Source organism: Paralichthys olivaceus, chromosome 14, assembly GCF_024713975.1.
Source record: "Paralichthys olivaceus isolate ysfri-2021 chromosome 14, ASM2471397v2, whole genome shotgun sequence".
Classification (NCBI taxonomy): Eukaryota; Metazoa; Chordata; class Actinopteri; order Pleuronectiformes; family Paralichthyidae; genus Paralichthys; species Paralichthys olivaceus.
In genome coordinates, this window is record NC_091106.1 from 24519152 (window position 1) to 24537500 (window position 18349).

Here is an 18349-nt window from a genome sequence, read left to right on the forward strand (position 1 = left end):
AGTTTCCTGTTTGAGTGCGTGTGCGTCCGTCCGTCCAGCTAAAACTTAAGAGGCCAATTTTGGTTGCGTCCCATCATTGTGTCCTCTGTTCTGGACCCGGTGGGTCTCGGTTGTCATGACAAACTGACGAGACGTTTAGAAACAGATTTTATTTTTCTGAAAATAAACATCATATACATCATCGTCTGGTGATGATGATCCACCTCGTCGCACCTTAGCTCCGCCTCCTTTAGGACACAACGTGCTCCAGGACGCCCTGACGAATCAGCTGCTCACATTTCCACCGCGGCAGGAAGTGCTGAGGACACAGAGACAGACGGTCACGTGAGGACTTCCTGTAAGCTGCTGCACTTTGAACTGTCAGGTTCACTGAATGTATTAAAAATCATTGAGTTGGTTCGGACCTGACTGTTCTTCTTCAGCAGAATCACCGTCCCGTCATCAATTTCAAACTCTCCGTGGTCCTTCAAACACCTCACCTGCAAACAGACGGGTCAGACTTTAGATGGACGTGAAGCTCTGTGGTTCAGGTCAGAGTCTGGATGTGGGTGGTGGCTTTAGAAGGTGTGTGTGTGTGTGTGTGTGTGTGTGTGTGTTTCAGTCTGTGATGACAGAACATCTGGAACATCTGGAGCAGTGCAGCTTGGCTGTGATGGTTTATTGATGGATGTGATGTCAGAGCTCAAACAGCGTCTCACCTCGATGTAAAGACTCTTGGGAGGCTTCATGTCCTGCGTGATGTCGAGACCTTCTCCTCCGCCCAGAGAACGCATAAACGACGCCAAAGACTTTTTATATTGACTGAACCACTGCAGCTGATTTTAAATCAACAAACAGAGAAACAAGTGAAACATCTTTGAATTCACTCACATAGAAGCTGAGTCATCAAGGAGACCGACCCTGCGGTAGAAACACATCCTTTAACGCTCACCTCCTCTGCACACATGTGGAATCGAACGTTGGCGGGCAGAACGCTGCCATACTCCCAGCGCAGAGCTCGGATCCTAAGCAGGCGGTCGTACCTGAGGGGGCGGAGACAAATGACTCAACATCAGTGTCATTCAACTTCTCAATTATTAAACTAACGCTGCGTTCCGGACGACTCGGAGGTCGGACGTTTTGACTTCCAAGTGTTCCGCTGCACGGTGATGATGTCAAATGTAAACAAACATGTCTGACCATGAGAAGCTGATGCAGCCTCCGTGAAGTCTGGGTAGATGAAGATTCTCCAAGTCGTCTCTGACTGTGACGGGCGTTCCGTGAGGAACGCAGCATAAAAACTAAGCGTCTCCAGAACTCACTCGACAGTAAACGACAGTAAACGAGTGATCGTTCATCATCAATTAAAACTGATTCAGCTGCTGACGACTGACAACAAACCTGAGTTTGATCTGAAAACAGGAAAACGAGACACTGAACGCACGTCACATGTGGCTGGTCTGTGTGTGTCAGGTGTGTGTGTGTGTGTCAGGTGTGTGTCATGGTTACAGGTGTGTGTGTGTGTGTGTGTGTGTGTGTGTGTGTGTGTGTGTGTGTCAGGTGTGTGTCGTGGTTACAGGTGTGTGCGTGTGTCAGGTGTGTGTCGTGGTTACAGGTGTGTGTGTGTCAGGTGTGTGTCGTGGTTACAGGTGTGTGTGTGTGTGTGTGTCAGGTGTGTGTCGTGGTTACAGGTGTGTGTGTGTGTCAGGTGTGTGTGTGTGTCAGGTGTGTGTCGTGGTTACAGGTGTGTGTGTGTGTGTGTCAGGTGTGTGTCGTGGTTACAGGTGTGTGCGTGTGTCAGGTGTGTGTCGTGGTTACAGGTGTGTGCGTGTGTCAGGTGTGTGTCGTGGTTACAGGTGTGTGTGTGTGTCAGGTGTGTGTCGTGGTTACAGGTGTGTGCGTGTGTCAGGTGTGTGTCGTGGTTACAGGTGTGTGTGTGTGTCAGGTGTGTGTCGTGGTTACAGGTGTGTGCGTGTGTCAGGTGTGTGTCGTGGTTACAGGTGTGTGTGTGTGTCAGGTGTGTGTCGTGGTTACAGGTGTGTGTGTGTGTCAGGTGTGTGTCGTGGTTACAGGTGTGTGCGTGTGTCAGGTGTGTGTCGTGGTTACAGGTGTGTGTGTGTCAGGTGTGTGTCGTGGTTACAGGTGTGTGTGTGTGTGTGTGTCAGGTGTGTGTCGTGGTTACAGGTGTGTGTGTGTGTCAGGTGTGTGTGTGTGTCAGGTGTGTGTCGTGGTTACAGGTGTGTGTGTGTGTGTGTCAGGTGTGTGTCGTGGTTACAGGTGTGTGCGTGTGTCAGGTGTGTGTCGTGGTTACAGGTGTGTGCGTGTGTCAGGTGTGTGTCGTGGTTACAGGTGTGTGTGTGTGTCAGGTGTGTGTCGTGGTTACAGGTGTGTGCGTGTGTCAGGTGTGTGTCGTGGTTACAGGTGTGTGTGTGTGTCAGGTGTGTGTCGTGGTTACAGGTGTGTGCGTGTGTCAGGTGTGTGTCGTGGTTACAGGTGTGTGTGTGTGTCAGGTGTGTGTCGTGGTTACAGGTGTGTGTGTGTGTCAGGTGTGTGTCGTGGTTACAGGTGTGTGCGTGTGTCAGGTGTGTGTCGTGGTTACAGGTGTGTGCGTGTGTCAGGTGTGTGTCGTGGTTACAGGTGTGTGTGTGTGTCAGGTGTGTGTGTGTGTCAGGTGTGTGTCGTGGTTACAGGTGTGTGTGTGTGTGTGTGTGTGTGTGTGTGTGTGTGTGTGTCAGGTGTGTGTCGTGGTTACAGGTAGGCAGTGACGCAGCGCTGGTTCCTCAGGAGGCAGCAGTGACGGAGTTTGATTGAAGGAATAAGTTCAGCTCGACCTTCAGACTTCGCCTCGTTACTGAAACACAGAAACAAACGAGTCCGAAAATATCAAACATCTAAAGAAATTCTTGAAACACAAACTGTTTCATCTTGTTTAATAGTAAAAGTCTCACACGTCGCTCTGGTTCTGTTCGTACAGACACTCCATCTCCTGTAGAACCTGCCGCAGCCCGTCCTCCTGAGAACCAAACAGAACAAACAGAACCGTTCAGAACAAACATTATTCAGCTGCAAATTGACACGTCACCACTAGATGTCACTACCTTCTACAAACTGAACCTTTCAATGAATTAACTCCATCATGTGACTCAGTGAGAAAATGAATCCTTTGATACACAAACTACACAAAATCCTTCCAACTACACAACATGGCTCCAAAATCACCCGTCTTCATTTCCTGTTACTTCTACAGTTTCTTCTTCTTCCTGGATCCAACACACAGACACACAACTCCACTCCATCCTGTGGACTCCTCATCTTCCTCATCTTCCTCATCTTCTACTCACTCTGATAAGAAAACCAAGAGCATTTAGTCTGCACTGTTATATTTCTGGTTAGCTAGCCAGAAAAGAAGCTAACCAGCTAACAGCTAGTTCGTGTCGTACACATTAGACTCTGTTTGTTCATGAAGTGAGAAATTAAAAACAAGTTCTATAACGAACACATTCATTTCACACGTCCAACAAAGAAACTCAGCCACGAACCAATGACAGGAAGTGAACACAGCTCATGTTTGAGCCATGTTGTACATCACAGGCATAGATCACAGGGTTAAAGAATCAAAGCTCGTCCTCTGTCTCAGTCTCTCTGTGTCTCTGTCTCTCAGTCTCTCTGTCTCGGTCTCTCTCTGTCTCTGTGTCTCTCTGTCTCGGTCTCTCTCTGTCTCAGTCTCTCTCTGTCTCAGTGTCTCTCTCTCTCTCTCTGTGTCTGTGTCTCTCTCTCTCTCAGTCTCTGTGTCTCTCTCTGTCTCTCAGTCTCTCTCTGTCTCTGTGTCTCTATCTCTCTCTGTCTCAGTCTCTGTGTCTCTCTCTCTCTCTGTGTCTGTGTCTCTGTCTCTCTCTCTCAGTCTCTGTGTCTCACTCTCTCTCTCTGTCTCAGTCTCTCTGTCTCTCTCTGTCTCTGTGTCTCTCTCTCTCTCTGTCTCAGACTCTGTGTCTCTCTCTCTCTCTCTGTCTCAGTCTCTGTGTCTCTCTCTCTCTCTCTGTCTCAGTCTCTGTGTCTCTCTCTCTCTCTCTCAGTCTCTCTGTGTCTGTGTCTCTGTCTCTCTCTGTCTCTCAGTCTCTGTGTCTCTCTCTCTCTCTCTGTCTCAGTCTCTCTGTGTCTGTGTCTCTCTCTCTCTGTGTCTCTGTCTCTGTGTCTGTGTCTCTGTCTCTGTGTGTTGAAGCCGAACAGTCGAACATGTCGTGAACTATGTGAGTGAATGTTCGGATGGTTAGTGGGAGGAGCATATCTCTGAGTATCAACACTGGAGAGTTGAGCTGTGAAATGTTCGGACGGGGTTCGGTGGTTGACTCACGTTAAACGCGGGTAACTGTCCGTCGTTGACCCGGTGAAGTTCTCTGATGAGCTCCGCGGACTTTTCACAAAACATCGTCTCGAGTTCCACACGAAGATCAAAGAGAAGATCAAAGAACAGAGTCAACTTTATTCAACTTCGTCTCCCTGACGACCGAGCTGCTGCGCGGGAAAAGGGCTCTTCTGGCGACTGTTATCAGCACGTGACCGGAAGATGTTAAACTCCGGAAGCTGCTGAGGGACAAACTTCATCCGGACGAACCGTCACCGCGGAGCGCGTGAGAGTGACGCGGCCTCAGAGATGCAGTGACGCGGCCTCAGAGATGCAGTGACGCGGCCTCAGAGATGCAGTGACGCGGCTTCACGGGTCAGATTTGATTCGTAACTACAAACATTTACTTTAACAATCCGCCGGAACTGTTTAACCCGCGGTTACTTCCGGTTAGCAAACAGCGGCTAAAAATAGACCGGTCAAACAGCTTCGAGAGGCGACAGAGAGCCGGGAGAGGCCGGTACGAGCTCCGGTACGAGCTCCGGTACCGACCCGGTGTGTCGTTGTAAAAGGTTTTATAATGTTTGAATGTTTTAAGCTTAGATTTAGTCAACATCGCTTCTCAGTGAAGCTAATTAGCTGCTAACTTCACTGATGACTCGTTCACGGTCCACGGGAAAAACAGCTTCGACAAAAAAACTTGAATCTGAAATCATCAGTTAATAGAATTAGTGGTCGATCGACAGGAATATAATCAGCACCTGTTTGTATCATTAATTGATCATCTAATGAATATTGAAAAAAGAAAAAACTAAGCAAAGTAAAAGCGTGTTAGTAAAGAGACTGATAAGTATAAACCCTCAGAGTGTCAGTCAGTGTTTCCAGGTTACAGATTCAAGGTGTTGAGCAGAATTGTTGATGCAACTAAAATACTCAATGAGTGAATTCATCTTAAACATATTTCTGTTGATGAATAATCTTACGAGCTGCACTTGAAGGCATCGCGCACCTGCTCTTACTTTCAACTTTTCTACAGAGCGGTTTTGTTTTGGTTGTCGTTGTTCCGACGCTCCCCAGAGCCCGTGAAGGCATCACGTTGAGAACACGTGGTTGTGTTCGGGGCCTGTGATTGGCTGCAGGGGCTCGCTGCGGATCAGCTGTTCTCTGCGGGGCTCAGCTGGAGGATCAGCGGGGACTCGCTCCGGCCTCAATCCGCTCTCAGTGCCCCGTCTGCCGCAGGACCTCGGCCTCTGTCCCGCTCGGTTCCCTGTTGTTAATCCTCGGCTCTCTTCTCCAGTGATGAGGAAGCGGAACCACTCGCTGACTGCGGAGAAGGACAGCGGCACCACCGGCTCTCTGCTGGACAGCGACCCGTACCTGAAGCAGCGTCCCGGCAGCACAGCAGCGGGGCCCGCAGCCGGTGACCGGCAGGGCCCGGAGGAGGAGGGGAACATGGGTAAACCGTTCAGGAGGTGAGACCGGAACCGTTCACACGTGACATCACAAACCATCTGATGATTTCAAGTTTAAATACATTTGAATAGATTTCTGATGTTAACTAATGTTACTGATGTTAACTGATGTTACTAATGTTAACTAATGTTACTGATGTTAACTAATGTTACTAATGTTACTGATGTTAACTAATGTTACTAATGTTAACTAATGTTACTAATGTTAACTAATGTTACTAATGTTAACTAATGTTACTGATGTTAACTAATGTTACTAATGTTACTAATGTTACTGATGTTAACTAATGTTACTAATGTTAACTAATGTTACTAATGTTACTGATGTTACTGATGTTAACTGATGTTACTAATGTTACTGATGTTAACTAATGTTACTGATGTTACTGATGTTAACTAATGTTACTGATGTTAACTAATGTTACTAATGTTACTGATGTTAACTAATGTTACTGATGTTACTGATGTTAACTAATGTTACTGATGTTAACTAATGTTACTGATGTTAACTAATGTTACTAATGTTACTGATGTTAACTAATGTTACTGATGTTACTGATGTTAACTAATGTTACTGATGTTAACTAATGTTACTAATGTTACTGATGTTAACTAATGTTACTGATGTTACTGATGTTAACTAATGTTACTGATGTTAACTGATGTTAACTGATGTTACTGATGTTAACTGATGTTACTGATGTTAACTAATGTTACTGATGTTACTAATGTTACTGATGTTAACTAATGTTACTGATGTTAACTAATGTTACTGATGTTACTGATGTTAACTAATGTTTCTGATGTTAACTAATGTTACTAATGTTAACTAATGTTACTAATGTTAACTAATGTTACTAATGTTACTGATGTTAACTAATGTTACTGATGTTAACTAATGTTACTAATGTTAACTAATGTTACTGATGTTAACTAATGTTACTGATGTTACTGATGTTAACTAATGTTTCTGATGTTAACTAATGTTACTAATGTTAACTAATGTTACTAATGTTAACTAATGTTACTAATGTTACTGATGTTAACTAATGTTACTGATGTTAACTAATGTTACTAATGTTAACTAATGTTACTAATGTTAACTAATGTTACTAATGTTAACTAATGTTACTAATGTTACTGATGTTAACTAATGTTACTGATGTTAACTGATGTTACTGATGTTAACTGATGTTACTAATGTTACTGATGTTAACTAATGTTACTGATGTTACTGATGTTAACTAATGTTACTGATGTTAACTAATGTTACTAATGTTACTGATGTTAACTAATGTTACTGATGTTACTGATGTTAACTAATGTTACTGATGTTAACTAATGTTACTGATGTTAACTAATGTTACTAATGTTACTGATGTTAACTAATGTTACTGATGTTACTGATGTTAACTAATGTTACTGATGTTAACTAATGTTACTAATGTTACTGATGTTAACTAATGTTACTGATGTTACTGATGTTAACTAATGTTACTGATGTTAACTGATGTTAACTGATGTTACTGATGTTAACTGATGTTACTGATGTTAACTAATGTTACTGATGTTAACTAATGTTACTGATGTTACTGATGTTACTGATGTTACTAATGTTAACTAATGTTACTGATGTTACTGATGTTACTGATGTTAACTGATGTTACTGATGTTAACTAATGTTACTGATGTTACTGATGTTACTAATGTTAACTAATGTTACTGATGTTAACTAATGTTACTGATGTTACTAATGTTAACTAATGTTACTGATGTTACTGATGTTAACTAATGTTACTGATGTTACTGATGTTACTAATGTTAACTAATGTTACTGATGTTAACTAATGTTACTGATGTTACTAATGTTAACTAATGTTACTGATGTTACTGATGTTACTAATGTTAACTTATGTTACTAATGTTACTGATGTTAACTAATGTTACTGATGTTAACTAATGTTACTGATGTTACTGATGTTACTAATGTTTACTAATGTTACTGATGTTTACTAATGTTACTGATGTTAACTAATGTTACTGATGTTAACTAATGTTACTAATGTTAACTAATGTTTCTGATGTTTACTAATGTTACTGATGTTACTAATGTTAACTAATGTTACTGATGTTACTAATGTTAACTAATGTTACTGATGTTAACTAATGTTACTGATGTTACTGATGTTACTAATGTTAACTTATGTTACTAATGTTACTGATGTTAACTAATGTTACTGATGTTAACTAATGTTACTGATGTTACTGATGTTACTAATGTTTACTAATGTTACTGATGTTAACTAATGTTACTGATGTTAACTAATGTTACTAATGTTAACTAATGTTTCTGATGTTTACTAATGTTACTGATGTTTACTAATGTTACTGATGTTAACTAATGTTACTGATGTTAACTAATGTTACTGATGTTAACTAATGTTACTGATGTTACTAATGTTACTAATGTTACTGATGTTAACTAATGTTACTGATGTTACTAATGTTACTAATGTTACTGATGTTAACTAATGTTACTGATGTTACTGATGTTAACTAATGTTACTAATGTTAACTTATGTTACTAATGTTACTGATGTTAACTAATGTTACTGATGTTAACTAATGTTACTGATGTTACTAATGTTTACTAATGTTACTGATGTTTACTAATGTTACTGATGTTAACTAATGTTACTGATGTTAACTAATGTTACTAATGTTAACTAATGTTTCTGATGTTAACTAATGTTACTGATGTTAACTAATGTTACTGATGTTAACTAATGTTACTAATGTTACTGATGTTAACTAATGTTACTGATGTTTACTGATGTTACTGATGTTACTGATGTTAACTGATGTTTACTGATGTTACTGATGTTAACTAATGTTACTGATGTTACTGATGTTTACTGATGTTACTGATGTTACTGATGTTACTGATGTTAACTGATGTTAACTGATGTTTACTGATGTTTACTGATGTTACTGATGTTAACTAATGTTACTGATGTTAACTGATGTTTACTGATGTTACTGATGTTAACTGATGTTTACTGATGTTTACTGATGTTACTGATGTTACTGATGTTAACTAATGTTACTGATGTTACTGATGTTACTGATGTTAACTAATGTTACTAATGTTACTGATGTTAACTGATGTTTACTGATGTTACTGATGTTACTGATGTTAACTAATGTTACTAATGTTACTGATGTTAACTGATGTTTACTGATGTTTACTGATGTTACTGATGTTACTGATGTTAACTAATGTTACTGATGTTACTGATGTTAACTAATGTTACTAATGTTACTGATGTTACTGATGTTAACTAATGTTACTGATGTTAACTAATGTTACTGATGTTAACTAATGTTACTAATGTTAACTAATGTTTCTGATGTTAACTAATGTTACTGATGTTAACTAATGTTACTGATGTTAACTAATGTTACTAATGTTACTGATGTTAACTAATGTTACTGATGTTAACTAATGTTACTGATGTTAACTAATGTTACTGATGTTACTGATGTTACTGATGTTAACTAATGTTACTAATGTTACTGATGTTAACTAATGTTACTGATGTTAACTAATGTTACTGATGTTACTGATGTTAACTGATGTTAACTGATGTTTACTGATGTTACTGATGTTACTAATGTTACTGATGTTAACTAATGTTACTGATGTTAACTAATGTTACTGATGTTAACTAATGTTACTGATGTTACTGATGTTACTAATGTTTACTAATGTTACTGATGTTTACTAATGTTACTGATGTTAACTAATGTTACTGATGTTTACTGATGTTACTGATGTTAACTGATGTTACTGATGTTAACTAATGTTTACTGATGTTAACTGATGTTTACTGATGTTAACTGATGTTAACTGATGTTTACTGATGTTTACTGATGTTACTAATGTTACTGATGTTAACTGATGTTTACTGATGTTACTGATGTTAACTAATGTTTACTGATGTTACTGATGTTAACTGATGTTTACTGATGTTAACTGATGTTAACTGATGTTTACTGATGTTTACTGATGTTAACTGATGTTTACTGATGTTTACTGATGTTAACTGATGTTACTAATGTTTACTGATGTTTACTGATGTTTACTGATGTTACTGATGTTAACTGATGTTTACTGATGTTTACTGATGTTAACTGATGTTTACTGATGTTTACTGATGTTAACTGATGTTTACTGATGTTTACTGATGTTAACTGATGTTTACTGATGTTAACTGATGTTACTGATGTTAACTGATGTTTACTGATGTTTACTGATGTTAACTGATGTTAACTGATGTTTACTGATGTTTACTGATGTTTACTGATGTTACCACCTCCCTCACCAGCTTCAGGTTCCTCCGATCGGCCAGATCCGCTTTCACCTTGTCCCGCTCCCTGCAGGCCTGCTCCGCCATCACCCTACACACACACACACACACACACACACACACACACACACACACACACACATGTTTACCCTCTCACACCCTCACACACAGACACATACATACATTTACACTCTCACACACTCTGAAGGAGGAGCAGTGATGGTGAAGAGTCAGAGCAGAGACGAGGTGGAACTGTTCCTGACAGGAAGTGTTAGCGACGCTTTGTCTTCACCGCTGGTAGTCGAGTCATGTGACTGATGAGAACCAATCACAAGAGAACGTGGGCGTCACTGTTTACTAAAGTCTCAGTTTGTGTTCAGACTAAAACACCAGAGCTTCAAAATAAAACAAGACGTAACCATAGCAACAGGGAGGAGTTTTAAAACAGAAACGTGTCAGAGTGGGCGGAGCCTGATTAAATGAGTCCTCAGTGTAAAGGTTACTTTTAATATTTCTATACTTTTTATGAAATAACTTTTTACTCACATTTTTACTGAATGTGAACCTGAACCTTTTTACCTGAATCTTAAATCTGATCTTGAACCTGAGGGACGTGATGAAACACTGTGTGTAAAAACGCTGAGTCGTGTTTGAGCTGCAGAGAACCAGGTCTTTATTTAACAGATTCATTTAGAGAATCTTTTTGATTTATTTGTTCATCAGTGAATTATCAGAAGAATCATTGATGATGGAAATGATCAATACCCTGAACACTGCAGCTTCCTGCAACACACACACACACACACCCCAACCCCCCCACCTCTCTGCTGCGGCTTTACCTCCATGTGACCTTGAGGTTTCAACACTCAGCTAAAAATACTGCAGACTCTCACTCACTAAATGCTTGTCTCCACCTACCAACAGTAATAATCATATCCATGTTGCTGGACACTGAGACTCTGAGACTCTGAGACACAGAGACACTGAGACACAGAGACACAGAGACTCTGAAACACAGAGACACTGAGACTCTGAGACACTGAGACACAGAGACACTGAGACACTGAGACTCTGAGACACTGAGACACTGAGACACTGAGACACAGAGACTCTGAAACACAGAGACACTGAGACTCTGAGACACTGAGACACAGAGACTCTGAAACACAGAGACACTGAGACTCTGAGACACAGAGACTCTGAGACACAGAGACTCTGAGACACTGAGACTCTGAGACACTGAGACTCAGAGACACAGAGACTCTTGAGACACAGAGACTCTGAGACACGTCTCTACTGAATCATTCAGATCCAGAGCTGCAGGATCTTGTGACAGAAGAGTTCTCAGATGACACTTAATATTTCAACAGAGCAACATAGCATCAGTTTGCAGTCAGTGATGTGTTGTTGTTTTTATTGTTGTTGTTATTGTCGTTGTTGTTGTTATTGTTGTTGTTGTTGTGTGTCCTCAGGTTGAATCTTCTGGAGAAGATGAAGAGAATCATGTTGTGGCTTCTTCTTGTCTACGTCTCCATCCCCTTCATCATCAAGCTGTGTCCGTCCATCCAGGCCAAACTCGTCTTCCTCAACTTCGGTGAGTGTTTCCAGCTGCGCTGCCATTTTGAACTTACGATTATTATCTGATTTCATCTAGTTGAGTTTTAATTTCTTTATTTTATGACGTATTTATCTGCATCAGCTCTGTTAACAGCTGATCTCGGATCTGAATCTTTTAAAACTTTGTTTTTTTTATACATGTTCGATAAATTGAAATTTTAAAAAAAACCTGAAGGATGTCAATGTCAGTGGGCGATTGATTGACAGTAGGTGTAACAGAAGTGTGTGAGACAGTCGTCAGCAGTCATGTGACCTCTGCCCCCCCCAGTGAGAATGCCGTACTTCATCGACCTGAAACAACCTCTGGACCAGGGGCTGAACCACACACACAACTTCTACCTGGAGCCAGAGGCTGGACTCAGGATCGGAGTCTGGTAACACACACACACACACACACACACACACACACACACACACACACAGAGCTCAGATGGATCTGGTTCTGATGATCATGAAACATTCTGTTCAGTTGTGATGTTTACAGACGTTGATGTGAACCTAAACGTCTCATCCCGTCGTTTCTGATGAACTCTTCTCTGATTGGATGTTAACGTGGGCGTGATGACCCTCGGTGAGCTGTGATTGGCTCGTTTATTGGAGTCTGTTGTCTCTAACATGTTTCAGGCACACGGTTCCCGCCCACATGTGGAGAGACGCTCAGGGGAAAGATGCCGACTGGTATGACTCCACATTAAGCTCCGCCCACCCTGTCATCCTCTATCTCCATGGAAACGCAGGGACTAGGTAACCCACCATCACACTACACACACATCACAACTACGTAACATGAGGCTTTTATTTTGTTGTCACTTCCTGTGTAACTGTTAAATGTTTCTTTTTCCTGTTTGAGTGGAGTCTCTGACCTTTGACCTTCTGTTGTCTGTCTGCAGAGGAGGAGACCACAGAGTCCAGCTGTACAAGGTACACACACACACACACACACACACACACACACACACACACACACACACACACACACACACACAGGTCGACTGTAGCTTTGTGTTACAGTCACACTGACATATCTGGGTTTTAAAACTCATCACTGTTGCTATGGTTACGCCTGGCGTCCACACTCCCCCAGAGTTCTGTTTTGAAACGTTTGGTTGGGTTTTATTTTGAAACTTGTGTTTTATTTTGAAACGTCTGGTTGTGATTTATTCTTACCAGGATGAGTTGCTGAAAACATTTGTTTCTATTTAACACTCCTCTCCTGTCTTCCTTTAGGTCCTCAGTTCATTAGGCTACCATGTAGTCACGTTTGATTACAGAGGTGAGACACAACAACACAACACAACACGACAACAAGCTGCTGACACCAATACTGACCACTGAGTCGTGTGTGTGTGTGTGTGTGTGTGTGTGTGTGTGTGTGTGTGTGTGTGTGTGTGTGTGTGCGTGTGCGTGCAGGCTGGGGCGACTCAGACGGGTCTCCATCAGAAGGCGGGATGACGTCAGACGCTCTTTTTATCTACGACCGATTGAAACAGAGACTCGATAAAACACCGCTTTATATCTGGGGACACTCTCTGGGGACAGGGTAACACAAACTCAGACACACACAGACACACACTCACACATCTACATACAATCACAATCCTCTTCGTTCTGATTAAATCTGATCATTTGATTTTTTTGTTTTTCAGAGTTGCCACCAACCTGGTCAGACGACTGTGTGACAGAGGTAACACACACACACACACACACACACACACACACACACACACACAGGTTTCTTACAATATTGTGTCAGTTTGAAATCACAACTTCTCCTTCATGTTATTTTCAGGAAGTCCTCCAGACGCTCTGATCTTAGAATCTCCGTTCACCAACATCAGAGAGGAGGCCAAGAGCCACCCCTTCTCCATGGTAACACACACAGACACACACACAGACACACACAGACACACACACTGGCAGATGCTGCAGGTGTGTATTTGATGTGTGTGTGTTTCTCAGGTGTACAGATACCTGCCTGGATTTGATTGGTTCTTCCTGGACGCCATCACAGCGAACAACATCCGCTTCGCCAGCGATGAAAAGTACGTGACCTTTGACCTCTGAGTCTTCAGCTCTGGAACCAGATGTTTGACCTTTGACCCTGAAGCTTCTCTTCACAGCATAAAAACAGAAACAAATCAAAGTGCGGAAGTTTCAGTTTGTAAGAATAAACAAAACCTGGCGTGTTGTCAGAGCGGCCTCTGGTGGTCATCAGAGGAACCTCCCTCTGATGTCTGTAAAGTCCACAGCCTGTAGTTGCAGTGCCCCCAGTGTTGGTTAGTGAAACTACAGCCTGAATGTGTGTGTCCGCAGCGTGAATCACATTTCCTGTCCCGTGTTGATCCTCCACGCCGAGGACGACTCCGTGGTTCCGTTCCATCTCGGCAAGAAGGTACAAACCTAAAAATCCCAGGAATAAAGATGTTTGATAGATTTATGATCACGAGATGGTTCAACTTCTTCTTCTTCTCTTCTTCTTCTTCTTCTTCTTCTCTTCTTCTTCTTCTTCTCTTCTTCTTCTTCTTCTCTTCTTCTTCTTCTCTTCCTGCAGCTGTACAACGCAGCGTCTCAGTCCAAGAGTCTCCGAGAACACAAAGTTCACTTTGTCTCATTTCCATCGTCTCTGGAATATAAACACAAGTTTATCTACAGGAGCCCAGAGCTGCCACACATCCTGAGGTACACACACCGACACACACACCACGACACACACAACACACACACCGACACACACAACACAACACACACACCACGACACACACAACACGACACACAACACTACAACACACACACCACGACACACACACCGACACACACACCACGACACACACACCACGACACACACAACACGACACACAACACTACAACACACAACACGACACACAACACTACAACACACACACCGACACACACAACACGACACACAACACTACACACAACACTACAACACACACCACGACACACACAACACACAACACTACAACACACATCACAACGACACACACCACAACGACACACACCACAACGACACACAACACTACAACACACACCACAACGACACACACCACAACGACACACAACACTACAACACACACCACCACGACACACACAACGACACACAACACTACAACACACACCACGACACACACCACAACGACACACAACACTACAACACAACACAACACTACAACACACACCACAACACACACCACAACACACACCACCACGACACACACCACAATAACACACACCACAACAACACACACCACAACGACACAACACTACAACACACTTAATTCTCTCTTGTTGTTGTTGTTGTTGTTTGAGTTGTGGTTGTTTGGCTTTTGTTGTTGTTGTGGTTGTTGTCATGGTGGTTGGAGTTGTCGTAGTTTGTGCTGCGGTTGTTGTGGTTGTTGCTGTGTCGAGCTGGTTGAGCTGGTTGTCGTTTTTCGGAGCCTCACTCTCCGTCTTGTTTTTCCAGTGACTTCCTGGGAACAGCTGGTTTGTGGCTCGGTGAGAAGACGTCACACGATTCGGCCTGAACTTCTCTGTTTGTTGTGAACTGATCAAACACACAATTCCTTTTTCTGTGATCATTCCTCACGCACCAACATGGAGTCACATGATTCCATCGGCTTCTATCTTTTTAATATTTCATCATCGTCGCCTGAAACAACACGGAGCCCGATGCTTTGCGATCTGTGTGATTTATTTAGTTTTCACTCGTCTCTTAGTTTGTTTTTACTTTTCAACATCTGACCACGTCTTATTCTCCCGTCAGGTTTGTTTTTAAAAATCTCTTCTCAGCCTGTTATGACTTGAATTATCGATTAAATATTTCTGGTTTATGTCTTTGTCTGGTTTCATTTGTGGTTTTATCTGAAACAACAAATGATAAGAAACAGAACTTAATGAAAACTGCTTCAGATCAACATTTGTTAAGTAAACATTGATTCTGAATGAACTCCATTACCCATAAGACACCTGTGAGGCATTTTGTTCCTGTGGTTTCCGGTTTAACTTGTAATTATCAAAGTTAGAATTTCATATTAAATATTAGATCCAGAAAATCTGAGTTTGAGTGAATTCACTTAACAAACTTCAGATGATGATTTACTGAAAAACTAAACTGAAACTTTTACTGGACTCACGGCTGTGATCTGACAGGAAGTCAGAGGAAGGAAACTAAGTTTTTATTCAGCGTCTCAAAACCGAACCAAGAAAAAAGAAAGATCTGCGAGAATAAAAATCCTCCTGACCTGAAGTTTAAAGTTAAAACTGACGGTAGTTCTGTTGGTGGCGTAAGATTAAGATTCATGTTCAGAAGAAAACAAGCGTCTGAACGAAACTGAACTGGATTTAACCTCCTGCTGCTTCTGGACATTTTTAGGTGGAATCAGTTTTTCTTAAACTCATTTTTATTTTAAAAAAGAGACAAAATTCTTTAGGACACCAGCAATCATATCCAAAATGGGGCCCACGCACTCAGATAGATGCTGGAGGAGTTGTGGGCCACACATTGGTAACCTTACTCACATACTTTTCTTCAATTCAATTCAATTTTATTTATATAGCGCCAATTCATAATTTACATTATCTCAAGGCACTTTACATTTAAAGGTCAAGACCTTAAAACAATATTAACATAGAGAAACCCAACAGTTCCCACAATGAGCAAGCACAGGCGACTGTGGAGGAAAAACTCCCTCATTAACAGGGAGACACCTCTGGCAGAACCAGGCTCAGTGTGGGCGGTCATCTGCCTCGACCGGTTGGGGTGAGGAAAGAAAAGTAAGGGGGGAGGAAAGGAGAGATGGGAAGAGAGATGAGGTGGAGAGAGAGAGACCGGTAACAATTTGGCACCATCAAAATCAAGGCTGACCATAACAATAACAATGTATAGATCTACAACATGACTAGATATATTAATGAATTGCTGAGTTCTTGTAATAAATGCAGACAATGGTGATGGTGGTCGTTGTGGTCCTGTAGTCCCGGTGCCGGAGTTATCTGAAACGAGATAGAGAGAAGAGCCAGAGGGACTATGGGAGGACAAAGTGACACTTTGACATGATGACATGTTAAAACTAATATATAAATAAATGAGTGTGGGGGGGCAGAGAGACAGAGAGACAGAGGGAAGTGAAGAAGTGCTCAGTGCATGATGGGAGTTCCCCCAGCAGTCTAAACCTATAGCAGCACAACTAAGGGATGGTTCAGGACTCACCTGATCCAGAACTAACTATAGGCTTTGTCAAAGAGGAAGGTTTTTAGTTTTACTTTAAATGCTGAGACAGTGTCTGCCTCCCGAACCCAGAGTGGGAGCTGGTTCCACAGGAGAGGAGCCTGATAGCTAAATGTTCTACCTCCTGCTCTACTCTTACAGACTCTTGGAACCTAAACCGAAAACATTTTGGGACAAGGTCTTTGAGGCACTTGGAAAAGTATTTCAGAAACATTTTAATAAAGATCCCAAGATGGTAATGCTTGGACTAATACCAAATGACATAATTGGAAGAGGGAAAAAGACCTTTTACAAATATTACTGACTGCAGCTCTTAAATGTATTAGTTAAATGGTTAAAAGCCGACCCTCCAACATATAATATGTGGATTGAAAAGGTATTGGAAATCTATCATATGGAACAAATAACTTATTCCTTGAGGCTTCAAAAAGATATATCTGTTAACAGATGGAGACCTGCCATGAACTGTACTAATGCAGTAAAAGTTATGTTATTTTTATTTTATATTATTTATTTTCACTTTCACTACTTATTATGGAATTACTTATAGCTCTGTGTGTGTTACTCTTGTTTAATTATGTAACTTACACCTTTAACCTGATGCATATTCTTTACTGCTGTATGAAGCAGATCATAAATGAAAAGCAGCAGACTAAAAAAAAGAGACAAAGACAGTTGATTAAATAAACTTTATGTAAACGTCAGAAGTTAAAGTTGTGAAGGACGAGACTTCATGATAGAAAAGTTCAGTTCACCCACCAGAGCTTTAAAAGACAAAGCTTCAGAATCTTCGGAGTCACAGTTTCTGAAGTTACTTAAAAATTTTTACTTTTGGCACAAAAACATTCAAAATCGTCACAAGAAACTAAAGCGTTAAAATCCAGAGTCATGAAGTGAAACTGGAGCGATCACGCGTCGGAGCGTTTCCACGAGGTCAGAGACGAAGCTGGATCCACCTGAACAGGAAGCAGCGTGTGATTGGACAGTCAGAGCGGTCACATGGAGCAGGAGTGAAGCCTGACAGCTGTCAGGCTTCACGGAGGTCAGAGGTCAGAGGATCGTGACCAGCGTCAGATCTTCAACATTCAGAATCCTTTCAAAATAAAAGCCTTCAGTGTCTCTTCAGGGACTCGATGTAGTGGAACGTCGCTCCGAGAGCCCAACTGGTCTCCACCTGGTCGATGGTCCTGGCCAGCTGCAACACAGGTGTGACATCATCAGTGACATCATCGTCTCAGTGAAAACCCTCTTTAAAGGAACAGACTATCAGCGAAGGTTCTGATTGGCTCCAAGAGTCGTCACCTTGAAGTGTTTGTGTGGAGGA

General features: G+C 41.6%; 3 protein-coding genes across 13 annotated transcripts in view; 1 reads left to right on the top strand and 2 right to left on the bottom strand.

The window, feature by feature from the left end:
* Window positions 1-134: 134 nt before the first annotated feature.
* Window positions 135-5623, bottom strand: gins1 (GINS complex subunit 1 (Psf1 homolog)). 2 transcript variants are annotated; one of them, XM_069538091.1, is made up of 7 exons: window positions 5341-5623; window positions 2928-2992; window positions 2732-2830; window positions 932-1022; window positions 699-815; window positions 405-479; window positions 135-298 (listed from the first exon to the last, which is right to left on the bottom strand). In XM_069538091.1, exons 2-7 carry the CDS (start codon window positions 2960-2962, stop codon window positions 230-232), a joined length of 486 nt encoding a protein of 161 aa, XP_069394192.1. In that variant the 5' UTR covers window positions 2963-2992; window positions 5341-5623; the 3' UTR covers window positions 135-229. The 2 variants fall into 2 exon arrangements, with proteins under 2 accessions (XP_069394192.1, XP_069394191.1); XM_069538090.1 differs by lacking the exon at window positions 5341-5623 and adding an exon at window positions 4331-4547.
* On the top strand, window positions 4557-15628 carry abhd12 (abhydrolase domain containing 12, lysophospholipase). Of its 2 annotated transcripts, none has more exons than XM_069538084.1 (14): window positions 4557-4696; window positions 5619-5793; window positions 11636-11757; window positions 12049-12154; window positions 12405-12524; window positions 12671-12701; window positions 13008-13053; window positions 13191-13320; window positions 13427-13464; window positions 13570-13649; window positions 13740-13822; window positions 14094-14172; window positions 14332-14459; window positions 15262-15628. In XM_069538084.1, exons 2-14 carry the CDS (start codon window positions 5621-5623, stop codon window positions 15320-15322), a joined length of 1197 nt encoding a protein of 398 aa, XP_069394185.1. In that variant the 5' UTR covers window positions 4557-4696; window positions 5619-5620; the 3' UTR covers window positions 15323-15628. The 2 variants fall into 2 exon arrangements, with proteins under 2 accessions (XP_069394185.1, XP_069394186.1); XM_069538085.1 differs by lacking the exon at window positions 4557-4696 and adding an exon at window positions 4770-4893.
* A 2071-nt stretch (window positions 15629-17699) lies between these two features.
* entpd6 (ectonucleoside triphosphate diphosphohydrolase 6) overlaps window positions 17700-18349 on the bottom strand; it is an 11273-nt gene continuing 10623 nt past the window's right edge. For all 9 annotated transcript variants that reach the window (XM_069538074.1, XM_069538082.1, XM_069538076.1 and 6 more), the window contains exons 14-15: window positions 18328-18349; window positions 17700-18220 (exon numbers count right to left, since the gene is read on the bottom strand). The exon at window positions 18328-18349 is cut by the window's right edge and continues 88 nt beyond it. In XM_069538074.1, coding sequence (XP_069394175.1) covers window positions 18137-18220; window positions 18328-18349 — 106 coding nt within the window. In that variant the 3' untranslated portion in view covers window positions 17700-18136. The remainder of the gene's footprint in view (window positions 18221-18327) is intronic.